This window comes from Chiloscyllium punctatum, chromosome 15 (assembly GCF_047496795.1).
Source record: "Chiloscyllium punctatum isolate Juve2018m chromosome 15, sChiPun1.3, whole genome shotgun sequence".
Taxonomy (NCBI): Eukaryota; Metazoa; Chordata; class Chondrichthyes; order Orectolobiformes; family Hemiscylliidae; genus Chiloscyllium; species Chiloscyllium punctatum.
In genome coordinates this window covers 64,074,205-64,089,289 of record NC_092753.1, presented here as the reverse complement: position 1 = coordinate 64,089,289, position 15,085 = coordinate 64,074,205, and the positions used below count along the sequence as shown (strand labels likewise).

Below are 15,085 nucleotides of genomic sequence, written 5' to 3'. Positions count from 1 at the left end.
AGAAACTTCTTCAGGGTGCAGGGGGTATATGCGTTTCTCAGATGAGCAGAAACCCTGGTTTGCTACTAAAGGGAACTGTCCTCACTGCCTGAAAACAACATACAGATTTAAAATGCTTATGAATACTTTCATCTCTCAGTTCAGCCAAACTTCAATGAAATGAAGCCTAGAAATTTGTGACAGTTTTAAGATTGCTGACTAAAAGTGTTTTGCGTGAGTAAATTATGGAATATTGCTTGGTTTGTGGACATCTAAGTGTCTTGAAGCCACATTGTAACTGCATTTACTTCTGCGAAGGTTCTTCTGATGGTCTGTTTGAAACTTCAGCAGATTCACGGATAGCTTATGTGTTCCAGAGTTATGGAAGATGTTATGGAAAGCCTACGGATATTCTGCCTTGGCATATCTAAGTTACTTACATTTGTGTCTAAATGATCTGATATTTGAAAATAATGGCAAGAATTTTAATTTCTTTCCTGACAGAGTTATGATGATGGTGACTCCTACCTAGATTCTAATGAGTTCCTGAAATTCGTAGAACACAATGAGACTGTTATCAACATTACCTCATACACTGAGCAGGAGGACACCAGACTTCTTCGGTGAGGAACAAAGCAGGGGAAATGTTGCGCCTAATGAACTATCTAACTTTATGGTAGAGCTAAATGATTTGACTGGAGTTATGGGAGAGTTTGAAAAGATTGGAAGAGATTGAGCCACACGGCAGTGAATGACAGAGGAGGATAAAAGCTAAAACTAGCATTTTTAACAATACCATTTGTTTGTGGAGTATCTTTAGAAGCTGCTGTATGCAGATTCCCTCTGGGCAGATGGTGCATGGGCTGTTACCTGCACAATCTTCATTATTGATGCCATTGAAGAATGCCACGTTGAGAGCAACCTATGGTATTCTGTCCTCAGAATTATTATAGAATGTGTAGCACCACAACACAAAAACAAATCATTTCCTTTGGAGGTTGGGGTCTTCCAGTTGGAATTGTTTTCTCTTCGTTCACCCATGGGATGAGAGTGTCTCTGGCTAGGCCAGGATGTATTGCCCATCCCTGATTGTTAAGAGTCAACCACATTACTGTGGATCTGGAGATGTGTGGGGGCCAGACCAGGTAAGGACAGCAGAAGTCCTCCCGTAAAGGATATCAGTGAATCCAGATGGGTTTTACTGACAATTGGCTGGTTGGATGACCACTAGACCCTTAGATTAGATTACGCACAGTGTGGAAACAGGTTCTTTACTGAATGCAAATTCCACCTTCGGTGGGATTCGAACTGAGGTCCCCAGAACATTAGCTGAATTTCTGGATTAATAATCTAGTGATAATACAACCAGACTATTCCCACCCCATATCTGTGGGAATGCATTCAATCACAGAATGTTGGAACCAGAGCTGCTTCTCCCACGTTCAATTATTTAAAAAGAACCATAATTCTATACAATTTCAGCTTTGCACAGTAACTGAGAATTTGCTATGCGAAGTAGCCTTCAAAAATTGTGAATTGGGTGGAATGTGGCAGAACTATGTCTACTTATTTCAGAACTGCAAAGGATAAGTTCCAAAATGTCGCTACCTTTGCCCAGATGCTTGTTTATGGCACAATGTGTGCTTCCACAAATATGGTATCCAATGTGTGAAAGAGCAAAGCTGGGGGAAGGAACCCCCAGCTAGAAAGTTTCCTCAGTCTTCACTTTGATCCACAGATGGCACCTAGGCTAGGTAAATTCTAGCCAGTGACACCCCACACAGCAGCACTAAGAGCCCACCCCCAAAGAAATCATCACTCCTGTCCCGATCCAGATGGAGTTGCAATGTAGCTGTGCCAACCTTCTATAAAAGCACACTGACAAAATGAGCAATAGCAAATCCCATGAGTCAATATTGCTCCGTCTGTTGGATCAAAGACCCACAGATTCTTTCTTTTATTGTTCATGGATTTTTTTAATTTGGGAAATTTACATTTCAAAATTATATGTTGGTGGATGAACGTTAAAGCTGAAGGAATAGTCTGGGTTATCTTCTACCATAGACTGAGCCATGCCTTTGCTTTGTAGGGGCCTCTGTGTGGATGCACTGATTGAGCTTTCTGATGAGAATGCTGACTGGAAACTCAGCTTCAATGAGTTTTTGAACTGCCTGAATCCTGGCTTTGTCCCACCTGAGAAAAGTAAGTACAAACTGACATTACATTACACCGAATGTACAGAATATTCAGCTATTTATTGTTGAAATCACCCTGCTTTCTAGCTTCCTCACTTTATTACCCCAAATTGTGTAATTCCTGATTTCAGGATAATTGTCTGCAGGACATAAGTTGGGCTTTGAGTTTGTTGTACTTTTAGCAACCAGCCCTGTTTGTGCTGATCTGATATCTAATAAGGAACATTGTATGGATGTGAGGAGCAGCAATTCTATGTAATTTAGTCCCTTTCTAACACGACACAGTTTTGAAATCACTGTTGGCAGCTTCCCACTCTCCCATTATTGAACATAGAGGAATATTCAAATCTGGGACTTTTCTCTGGGGTTCATTATCAGGTCAAGTGTATATATTACCCTATCAGTGGTCAGAAGAGCTACAGAGATTACTTTTTAGTTATATCAAAAGAAAAAGTCAGTTGCAAATTTTTTAAGTGAGGAACTGAAAAGCAAAAGGATTCAACATTTAGAGGTTTGGACTAGCTTTGTTTTTAAATGTTGCCACCCAGTGAAGGATACATATTCTTTTTATTCACTTTCAACTTGGACTGCCCACACTCTCCGCAAAGTGGGCAAGTTGAAAGAGTTGTTGCCAAAAACAGAGTGGTTCTGTGGAGCATGTTTGGATTATTTTGCTCTCGCTTGTGGTGAGACTTTAGTTCCTATCCACTCAATGCAATGTGCTTAATGTTATAGAGCAACTGAGCACTTGAAATAACACTCAGACTGATATCCTTCTAAATCCAGTCTTTTAAATTGAAGCTTTTCTGAAAGTGTTCAAGCCAGCGCTAATTCTATTTCAGAATTCGATGTCATTTCCTGCCTGTCACTTAACTGACCTTTCTCTGCTGACTTTCTGTGGTTTATACCCATGGCACGGCCTATCATTAGAATTGATTTATTTCACATATTTCCAGTTTTTCCCAGTACAGTAATATCTACTGTCAGCTGATCATATAGTATCAGGGGCACAACCACCTGTGGGACAGGCTGGTCAGCTTTCTTGGCTGAAAGAGAGAAATATTCAAGGTCTGTGAGAATTGAGAGACTGGTAAAAGACGGAGAACGAAAATGACAAAATTGCAGCAATTTTAGAGTTCCCCTTCTGGGTTCTTAAATTTATCCAAAGCTATATCCATCACAGCCTCTAGATGGAGCTAGATAAGAATATATAAATTCTTCAAAGTTTGGGAGAAGATTTGTAGCTCGGGTGCTAGTTGTTATGGTTCTGTTCACCGAGCTGGGAATTTGTGTTGCAGACGTTTCGTCCCCTGTCTAGGTGACATCCTCAGTGCTTGGGAGCCTCCTGTGAAGCACTTCTGTGATGTTTCCTCCGGCATTTATAGTGATTTGTATCTGCCACTTCCGGTTGTCAGTTCCAGCTGTCCGCTGCAGTGGTTGGTATATTGGGTCCAGGTCGATGTGCTTGTTGATTGAATCTGTGGATGAGTGCCATGCCTCTAGGAACTCCCTGGCAGTTCTCTGTTTGGCTTGTCCTATAATAGTAGTATTGTCCCAGTCGAACTCATGTTGCTTGTCATCTGAGTGTGTGGCTACTAAGGATAGCTGGTCATGTCGTTTCGTGGCTAGTTGGTGTTCATGGATGCGGATCGTTAGCTGTCTTCCTGTTTGTCCTATGTAGTGTTTTGTGCAGTCCTTGCATGGGATTTTGTACACTACATTGGTTTTGCTCAAGCTGGGTATCAGGTCCTTCGTCCTGGTGAGTTGTTGTCTGAGAGTGGCTGTTGGCTTGTGTGCTGTTATGAGTCCTAGTGGTTGCAGTAGTCTGGCTGTCAGTTCAAACAACAAGACAGGGAACCTATCAACAAAGACTGCATACTCAAACTACTGGACCCGTGCCTCACAACACACTTCACATTCAACAACCAAATATATGAACAAATCAACGGCACACCCATGGGCTCACCCATCTCTGGACTCATAGCAGAAGCGGTATTGCAAAGGTTAGAACAAACAGTCTTACCGCAAATTCAACCCAAACTCTGGGTCAGATATGTAGATGATACCTTTGTAATCATTAAAAACACAGAAATAGAGAACACACACCGGATTATCAACGCCACACTCACAGGAATCCGATTCACTAGAGAGGAAGAAAAGGACAACCAACTCCCATTCCTAGACGTGATGGTACAGAGAACACCGAACGGAGAATTCACCACAAAGGTATATTGGAAAGCCACACACACAGACCAAGTCCTGAACTACGAAAGCAACCACCCCAACACACACAAAAGAAGTTCCATCAAGACACTATTCAAAAGGGCCCCAACACACTGCAGTACACCAGAACTGCAGAAAGAGGAAGAAGAACACCTATACAATGTATTCGCCAAAAACAGATACCCCTGCAATTTCATCAACAGATGCCTAAGGGAAAGACAACGGAATGAGGACATGCCACAACCCAAAGGACTAGCCACACTACCATACATCAAAAACATTTCTGAACTGACAGCCAGACTACTGCAACCACTCGACTCATAACAGCACACAAACCAACAGCCACTCTCAGACAACAACTCACCAGGACGAAGGACCTGATACCCAGCATGAGCAAAACCAATGTAGTGTACAAAATCCCATGCAAGGACTGCACAGAACACTACATAGGACAAACAGGAAGACAGCTAACGATCCGCATCCATGAACACCAACTAGCCACGAAACAACACGACCAGCTATCCTTAGTAGCCACACACGCAGATGACAAGCAACATGAGTTCAACTGGGACAACACAACTATTATAGGACAAGCCAAACAGAGAACAGCCAGGGAATTCCTAGAGACATGGCACTCATCCACTGATTCAATCAACAAACACATCGACCTGGACCCAATATACCGACCACTGCAACGGACAGCTGGAACTGACAACCGGAAGCGGCAGATACAAACCACTATAAATGCCGGAGGAGCGCTTCACAGGAGGCTCCCAAGCACTGAGGATGTCACCTAGACAGGGGACGAAACGTCTGCAACACAAATTCCCAGCTCAGTGAACAGAACCACAAAATATAAATTCTTGTCCAGTTTATTCATAAAACTTCAGATTTAAAGTTAATGCCCTGGCCTGTAGGGGAGGTTAAGAAGTTTGCTAACAAGATGCCATACTTCGTAATGAAAGGTTTGAGACGTAAAGATGCTGTTTTGTTTCTGCTGCTACCAATACAATATCACTCTATAATACTTGAGAAACACAAGTTTTAACTGTACTTCTGCATCAAATTCGTTCTGCCAGTATTTCTCTCCTCTTGGAGATATGAATTGGCTCTCAAAGTGTAGAACTTGGTGGTTTTTCTGCAAATCAAGTCTAATGCTGTCTGGGACTACAGAAAAAATAGTTCAATCAAAGGGCTTGCAGCCTTTGTAATTACTCTGTAACTTAAGTCAGCAGCATACAGATGTATCCATCAAGTCAGCCAGGCCAAACTGGCACAGTTTCTCAATCCAGATAGACACTACATCACATACACAGGTGATCCTAAGGGAACCTGGTCAGCTTGAACATTTTGAATGAAACCCCCTTTGGATGCATGGATGGAACTAAAGTTATTCCCTCAAACTCTGGCATCTCCCACCCTTCCATTACCACAAGGCCAACTCTAGAGAAGGTACAATGCAAGGCCTCTACTCACAAGGACATTAATTACACTGGAATACAGATCATTGCAGCCTGCCTCACGCTGCACATCTTAGCTCTGGGTTCTGAGGAGGGATTTGGTGCTGGGCTTAGAGAAGCTGAGAAAAGAAGTCTCTCCTCCAATGAGGAGCAGCAGGTGAAGGAGGAGGAATTCCATGTGGATGAGGAGAGTGTGGGTAAAGTTCAATAGTAAGGGCCCCATAGATGGGCAAGGCAACATTGTCATAGAGGCCATGAGGAATCTATGTAGGAACGCCACAGTGAATCAAGATCTTCTGACATAAGTGTGTCACATGATAGGAACCTTCATAGATAGTGAAGCCTGGGCTGAAAGGTACTGAGGCATTCTTGAGACACAAGCGAAATCATTATAACATGCTGCAAGCAAACGTGAGGATTGATCAAGGCTAACTGGATGTGGTGGTGGATGAGATATTAAAAGACCTTTGGCCATGTGGAAAGTCTGGTATTTTGTAATAATAGTGTAAATAGGTAACATTTTGCACAGATAAAGGTTGTTGTTTAACTTTACATATGTTTATTATTTCACCCTACTCAGCTTATTTAAACACCACAGTGACCCAATTAGTAAAGTACATGATGTGTCCTCTGCTCTCAGACACTCCTGTTATGCCCGGCTTATTCTGGAGATAGGTATGGATCAGGGTAGCCCGTGTGACTGTGGCAGTCAGTGTTTTTATGCAGGGACCCATTGGAAATCTCATGATTGCACTACCTGTCATCTGCAGGGGCAGGCAGCCATCCTTGTTTGGACCTGGCCAGCAGTTGGAATACCAGGCTGAGGGACCTTGGAACCTGAGGCCAGTGAGATTCCTCCAAAATGTATGGATACCCCTGCCTCAGGTGTATTGCCCCTCTGTCTGCCACCTGTGAAATAGCCCTGTTCAGTGACTGCAGCTCTTCTCCCAGGGGAGGCGATGGTGCAGTCATATGGTTACTGGTCTAGTAATCTGGGGAATGCTGTGGGACCCACAATAATGTAGTTGATTTTTGACTGGACCCTGAAATGGCTGACCAGGCCACTTAATTGTATCAAACTACTAATACGCCTCAAAAAGGGAATGAAACTGGGTGGGCGAAACTGGTTCAACCCAGTCACTAGAAATAACGATGCTAAAATTAGGAGGACTGTGTCACCAACTAGTCAAGCAACAACCTGACCTAGTCAGACTCGCAGAAACATACCTTACAGACCATGTATAGACAATGTCATCATGATCCCTTGCAGGACAGGCCCAGTAGAGGTGGTAGCACAATGGGTTACAGTGGGGAGTTGCCCTGGGAGTTCTCAACATTTCCTTCTGGATTCAACAAAGTCTTATGGCATCAGGTCAAACATGTTCAAGAATGTGGTCAAACATATGCAAGCTGCACTACTCAACTTGCTAGGGTTCTTAGATAACACCTTCCAAACCTGTGACCACTACTGTCTAGGAGGACAATAACAGCAGATACACAATGACCTGAAAGTTCCCTTCCAAGTCACTCACCATTCTGATTTGGAAATGTTTCACTGTTTCTTCAATGTCAATGGATCACATTCCTGGAAATCCCTTCCTAACAGTATTGTGGATTTGATCTACAACAAATGGATTGCAGCAGTTCAAGAAGGCAGCTGACCACCCACTTCTCGAAGGCAGTTTGGGGTGGGCAATAAATGTTTGCTTAGCCATTAAGCCTAAATCCCCACAACGAACTGTTCCGCGACATAACAAGTGCCACTATAAAGGAATCTCATACATCTCACAAGTACGGTATCTACAGCCAGATGTGGTGTTTATTCCCTTGTAAACTTTAACTCCTCCTACCTACTTGTGCTGTGCAATGCCCTCAATGTTCCCCACTCGTTCTTTGCTCTTAAACCCATTAGAACCGGTGTCTCTGGGCAGGTGCCCCCTTCCACAGAATGTGGTGATGCTGCACTATGGGAAATTGGTGCCTCACCCCTGTGTCCCAGCCTGGTCCCCTCCCATCAACAGACCGACGTCATCCATCCCCAAACATGAGGTTGCATCCAAATTGCATTAAAAATTGCGGCAAAGGTCCCAGGCAAAACCAGTTGAGTGTATGTTTTGGAAACTGCAGAAAGATTGAAGTTTCATCTTGAAAGCCTGAGAGTAAAATCTGGTCTCCTCCCTTCAGAAGCAGAACCAGAGACATGTCCATACCGTATCGTGCAGAGCATTGAAATCCTGTTCATAGGTTTCTTTCTCAACTGTAGACAATATGGGGGTTTAATTTTACACCCCAGTTATACCCAACATAAGTAGATTGCTACAGCCACTCATGAGTGCATCTGACAAGCTTAGGACTCGTTGCTGCTAATTTCTTGCTTGATACAAGTTATCTGATACTGAAATAAAAATGACCTTCCTTTGTTGTGTCATAGAATGTGCCTTGGAAGATGAAACCTATGAGGATGGAGCTGAGACTACAGTGGAGTGTAACCGATGCGTCTGTGCTTGTGGCAATTGGGTGTGTACTGCCATGACCTGTGATGGTAAGTTAAAATGTTAACCTAGAAACAATATTGACATTGTTCTCTTCCAGGATTTTCCAGTAGGGGAAAGGCGGTGTCAATTTGCTGCATTCCTCTTTACGTATATGTATCTGCATTCAGAACCAAGACATGCCTACGGTACCTAGCTTCAGGTAGATAAGGGAACAATGAATTGCTTTGGAGACAGTGAAATACAAGCTCTTTAGGGCAAATATTGACAATTAATGAGTGCAGATCCCAATAAGTTTTTTTTATTTAGTCACAGGATGTCGGTGTCACTAATGTACCTTTCAGAAAATGATGGTGAGTCAATTCTTGAACTGCTGCAAAAATAGGTGTATCCAGAAGATTTTCAGGGAGGCAGTTTCAAGAATTTGACTCAGCGATTGTGAAGGAAGAGTAAAACAGTTCCCAAGTCAAACTGGTGTGTGAATTGGAAAAGAAATTGGGTAGTGTTCCCATGTATCTGCTGCTCATGTTCTTTTCTGTGTAATTAAAAATGATCTAGTAAAGCAGTAAGAGGAAATCCAAGCAGAGCAACATTTAACGTTTTCCAAAACATTTCAGAGCACTAGGGTGTAAAATTATTTTTTGTTTGGTGTTTGAGATGATTGTTTTTGAACAAAGGCACTGTTTATATACTCCCACTAAACATATGGACACCTGAAGGTTCATAAGGACTATGATATAAAAGCAAAAATAAATGACACTCCACAGAGCTGTGCAGTTCCGGGCAAAGAACACTTTAACTGAGTTTGGAAGTAGAGTGAGACAAGGAGTGATGGAAGGAGCTGCTATTTAATTATATGTCTTGGCATTAGGGTGCCTGAGCATTTCCAAGAATAAATTCATGATGCACCCAGACACTGACCAAAAAGCCAACCACATTTTTAATGACCGAAAGAAAAACATTTAAACTGAGGATGAATGCTGGAGAAATCAGCAGGTCTGGCAGCATCTGTGAAGTGAGAGAATCAGAGTTAAAGGGACTAACTGGAGAATGGGATTAGCTGGGTATCTCCTTCAGGAGCCGGTACAGACTCAATAGATTTAATGGCTTCCTTCTGTAATGTAGGATTCAGTGATATCCTATATATTATAACAGGGACTACACCTCAAAAATACTGAATCAGCTGTAAAATGTCAAGATGTTTTTGCCTCTCGTCATGCCTAACTACAACCTACTTAGTCCATAAAATGACTGAGATGGATGATAACCTGACTAATCTGTTAGTTGTTGATGGGCTGTTGTGGCACAGACTTGCCATTAATTAACTCTGAAATAGTAGGTATTACAATTGTAAAGCCTATGCTTCTTGTAGAATCTGTTACTTTTTTTTTCCCATTACTGTATTTTTTTTCTTTAATTTCCTTTTTTATCCATGATTCACTCGTTCCTTTGTCATTTCTTTTCCTGTGCCTTATAATTTCTTCGTTGACTTCCTCAATGAAGATAAAAATAAGGACGTTCCTGAGGAGCAGCCACAAACTACTGCCGATGATGAGATGACTGAAGAGGAGTGGACAAAGTACGTTCATGAGCTCAACAAGCATCAGGTTAGTAAAGCAGCAGTCTGAGACTGATGGGCAGGCTTCCTGGGTTCATCTGTCATCCATTCAGGGAACGTTAATTTTCTCTAAACATGCCTCCAATTCTATTCGCACTGCATAAGGTCTGAGTTATAGATTTGCCAGACCATTCCATGTCTGTGACTAAACTGTCCCAATGCAATTACCAATTGATATTTGTCAATGCAAGACATTATATTGCCAAGATAATTAGGCTAAAATGGAAATACTTGACATAGATCAAGTAGTTAAGATTTGTATTTGTATTTGCTGGGGTTTTGCAGGGCCAGAGGCAACATGATTGAGACATCTTGCCAGGTGCATGTAGAAAGAATGGTTCCTCTGATGGGAGAATCTAGAATGTTTAAAAATAAGGGGACTTCCATGCAAGACTGAGATGAGGGGAAATACCTTATTATGAGGGATGCGAGTCTTTGGAATTCTGCTTTCACTGCTTTTTGGTGAAACGTGTATTTTAATAATTTTAAGACAAAGATAGATCGATTCTTAATAAGTAAGGAGGTGTGCAAAAGGTTTTTGCGGTAGGCAGGAAAGTGGAGTAATCAGATCAGCAGTGGTTTTATTGAATGGCAAATGGGCTCAGTGGCCAACTCCTTCCGCTCCTAATTCCTGTTTTCATATGTTCAAGGTGGCAAACTCTTAACTACTGAGAGTCTGCAGCTATTTACAATTTATATAAGATTTTGGATAAGCCGGACTCTGTAGTAGCTACATTTGTTGATACAAAGGTAGGAAGGGCAGGAAGTTAGAAAGAGGTCATTGAGTGTCTGAAAGGGGAAACATACAGATTGACTGGGCCAAAAGTTGGTATGTGGAGTATAATTTAAGAAAATGTGAGGTTACCCACTTTGGCAGGAGGAACATAAAAGCAGAATACTAGTTAAACAGAGGGAGACTGGGGGATGATGCTGACCTGTTGAGTGATCTGGGCTGGCTTGTTAGTTGTGAGGAGGAGGCAAGGGGGCTTCAAGTTGATTTTGACAAGTTGAGTGAGTAGGTAAACTCAAAGGAGATGCAGTGTAACATGGCTAAATGCCAAGTTAGACACTTCAGGTTGAAAAATAGAAAGAAAGCATATTAATTCAACTCTGATATATTGTGAAGTGTGGATGTGTGCAAGGGTATCCTTATAAACCAGTCAATGAAAGGTGCAGCAAGCAATTTAGAAGGCAAGTGGTATATTGGCCTTCATTGCAAGAGGATTTTAATTCAGAAGTAGGGATGTCTTACAGCAGTTGGACAGGATATTGATGAGATTACACTTGGTATTGTTTGCAGTTTTGGTCTCTCTACCAAGAAAGGATATATTATCATACAGGGAGTACAGTGGAGGAGAATAGATCATTAAATCTTTCAAGTCTGCTCCACCATTCAGTAAGCTCTGTTCGTAATCCAAATTCCACATTCCCATCCATTCCTAACAGTCTTAGATTCTTTGAGAGGTTCATGATGAAAGGCTCCTGGCCGAAACGTTGATTTTCCTGCTTTTCGGATGCAATGACCTGCTGTGCATTTCCAGCACCACTCTAACCTTGAACCTTAGATTCTTGTTGGGCAAGGAATCAATCGACCACAGCCTTAAAAATATTCAGGTATCGATCCTTCACCACCTACTGAGGCACACAGTTCAAATGCACTCAACTCTCAGAGAAAAGAAATCCCTCTCATCTCAGACCTAAATGTTACCCCTAATTTTAAAACTGTATCCTCAGTTCTGAACTTGCCCACAAGAAGAAACATTTCTCCACACCCACCCTGCTGAAAGACTGTTCAGGGTCTTATGAATTTTAATTGAATAACTGCTCACTCTCCTTAAGTCTGGTGGAAATGAATCCAGCCTTTCCAACCTATCTTACTTCCAGGTATCAATCCAGCAAACCTCCTCTGAACTACCTCCAAAACATTGGTGTTGCTCTTTAGATAAAGAGGCCAGAACTGCCCACAGTCTTCAAGATGTGGTCTTACAAATGCCCTGCACAACTGAAGAATAATCTCCTTCCTGTTATGTTCAATTCCTCTCCTAATAAAGGATAAGATTTCATTAGTCTCCTCAATCACTTGCTATTCCTGCATACTAACATTTTGTGACTCATCCAGTAGAAAACCAAGGGCAGAATCTTATACTGGCCTGAATGGTGTAGACTGTGGTAAGATTTGTGGCAAAGTCATGCCATCAGCTGCATCACTACAGTTTTTCAAAGCATTTGCCAAACCATTCACAATTTCCCAAAGGCAAAATATGTCTCACCAACTATTTTGTCAGACTCTATGAGAATCTTGTATGTTTCCATAAGATCACCTCTGTTTTCTAAATTTCAATTCAAAGAGACCCAACTTACTCTTCCCTTGTTAGACAACTCTTTCATCACAGGAAATCAACTTACTGAACTGCTTCCAGCGCAGGTGTAGTTGGCAGAATCGTACTGGGATCTGATTGACATAGATTATGCTAAGATTTGCAACAGAATCATAGGAGAAGACCAAAAGGCCATTGGAGCAACTTGCTGTATTTTTGTGTTTGCCAAATAGTGCGAGTTTCTGGCTTAACATTGGCAAATTGCCAATCAAGGAGGATTATAGCTTGTTAGATGCCTTATTAAAGCCATTAATGAAACACATGATATTGCTATCCTATCAATCACGCCAAACAAGCTAAAGGTCAAGAAGACTCAACGTGGAAGATAGAGCAGGTAATTGGGAATTTCAGTTTGTCGGTTGCTCCAACTGACATGTTGGACACTGGTCACCAAAATAACCCTGAAAATTAGGATAAATTCAGAATGTAGCAAAGGAAGACTAAATATCTAACAAAGAGAAAATAAACAATGAAGGCAAACTAGTGAGGAATAATAAAAACTGACAATAAGAGCTTCTTTAAATACATAAAAAGTGAACATAGACCCCTTTGAAAATGAATCTAGTGAGACAGTTTTGGGGACCAAGGAAATGGCACAGGTGTTAAATAGATATTTTGCATCAGTCTTTATGGTGGAAGATATTTCAAACATCGCCTTAATAAAGAATACAGGGAGAAATGAAGTACCACTTCCATCACTAAAGCAGTGGTATTAGACAACTTAACGGGGCTAGAGGCAGATAAGTCCCTTTATCCTGGTAGATTGCATCCTAGAATCCTAAAAGAGGTAGCTACAGAGATAGTGGATGCTTTGGTTGTAATTTTCCAAAAATCGTTGGATTCTGGAGAAGTACCAGAGGGTTGGAAAACTGTTAGTGTGATCCCCCCATTCGAAAAGAGAGGGAGGTGATAGGAAAAGTATTGGAATCCAATTATTAAGTAAGTAATGGCAGAGCTTTTGGAAAATCATAACCTAATCAAGTAGTATCAGCATGGCTTCATGCCAGGGAAACCCTGTCTGACTAATTTATTAGATTTTTTGAGCAAGTTCAATGAGAGTGGATAGGGGGGAACCACCGAGATGTGTTGAACTTGGACTTCAACAGGGTGTTTGGCAAGGTACCTCACAAAATGTTAAATCATAAGATGAGAGCTCACAGTGTTGGTGTAGTATATTGGTAAGGATAGATAATTCACTAACAAGACAGGAAACAGTGAATAGAGTTAAGGGGTTCTTTTTCAGGTTGGGACCTGTGACCACTGGAGTTCCACAGGGATCAGTGCTGGCATGGCAACTGTGTACAACATATATGACTCAGTTGGAGGAAGGAAGTGAATCTACTCGAGCCAGATTTGCTGATGACTCAAAAATAATTGTGGAAGCAGATTGTGAGAAGGACACGAACAGTTTGCAGAACGATATTGACGAGTTAAGCAAGTGGACAAAAAGTTGACAAATGGAGTATAATGTGGGAGAATATGAAGCTGTTCAGTTTGGAAAGGAGGGCGAAAGACTCTAGGTTCTTGATCAGTAGGGGAATCAAGGGTTACACGGAAAAATATAAGAATGTGGGCATGAGGAATATCGGATCAGCTATGATTTTATTGAATGGTGGAGCCAGCCAAATGGCCTGCTGTTCCGATTTCCTAGGTCTTATTATCTCAGGGCATGATCCATTGGCCACACATGCACCACTGAAACGCTGCAGCAAGGATGCTGTGCACTCAGGACACGAACCCAGCCTATGGACTGGATATGCAGCATCTCTGAGCTAAAAAAAACCAGAAATTGCTGGAGAAAGTCAGCAGGTCTGGCAACACCTGTGGAGAGAAAGTAGAATTAGTATTTCTGGTTTAGTGACCCTTCTTCAGAACTGATGGTAGCAAGAAAATGGTATATATGCTGAAAACAGGCGGTGGGTTAAAGGAGTAGCTGATAGTTAGAAGTGGAGTCAAAGGGAAAGAAAGGCATGAGGACAAAGTGAAGACTATTAAGAAGCCAGGCAGAAAGAAAAGCTGCTAATGGGGACCATAATTAAGTGAAAATGGGTTGGCTATGCTGAAAGTGCCCCGTATGTTTACAGTGCCTGGGGTGTGGGGGTTGAGTTAAGGATTCAGAAGGTGTTCAGGCCCTAAAATTATTGAATGTGATAGTGAGTCCTGAACATAGAACATAGAACATTACAGTGCAGTACAGGTCCTTCGGCCCTCGATGTTGCGCCAACCTGTCATACCAATTTGAAGCCCTTCTAACCTACACTATTCCATGTATGTCCATATGCTTGTCCAATGACGACTTAAATATACTTAAAGTTGGCGAATCTACTACCGTTGCAGGCAAAGCATTCCATACCCTTACTACTCTCTGAGTAAAGAAACTACCTCTGACATCTGTCCTATATCTATCACCCCTCAATTTAAAACTGTGCCCCATCGTGCTCACCGTCATCATACTTGGAGAAAGGCTCTCCCTGTCCACCCTATCTAACCCTCTATCTTATATGTCTCTATTAAGTCACCTCTCAACCTTCTTCTCTCTAATGAAAATAGCCTTAAGTCCCTCAGCCTTTCCTCATAAGACCTTCCCTCCATACCAGGCAACATCCTAGTAAATCTCCCCTGCACCCTTTCCAAAGCTTCCACATCCTTTTTTATAATGCGGTGACCAGAACTGTACACAATACTCCAAGTGCGGCCGCACCAGAGTTTTGTACAGCTGCAGCATAACCTCATGGTTCCG

The 15,085-nt window shown here is 42.0% G+C and overlaps 1 protein-coding gene across 1 annotated transcript in view; it reads left to right on the top strand.

The window, feature by feature from the left end:
- fstl1b (follistatin-like 1b) overlaps positions 1–15,085 on the top strand; it is a 114,382-nt gene that overhangs the window by 88,029 nt on the left and 11,268 nt on the right. The window contains exons 7-10 of the mRNA XM_072585311.1: positions 484–602; positions 2,069–2,181; positions 8,289–8,399; positions 9,853–9,956. Of these exons, the coding sequence (XP_072441412.1) occupies positions 484–602; positions 2,069–2,181; positions 8,289–8,399; positions 9,853–9,956 (447 nt within the window). The remainder of the gene's footprint in view (positions 1–483; positions 603–2,068; positions 2,182–8,288; positions 8,400–9,852; positions 9,957–15,085) is intronic.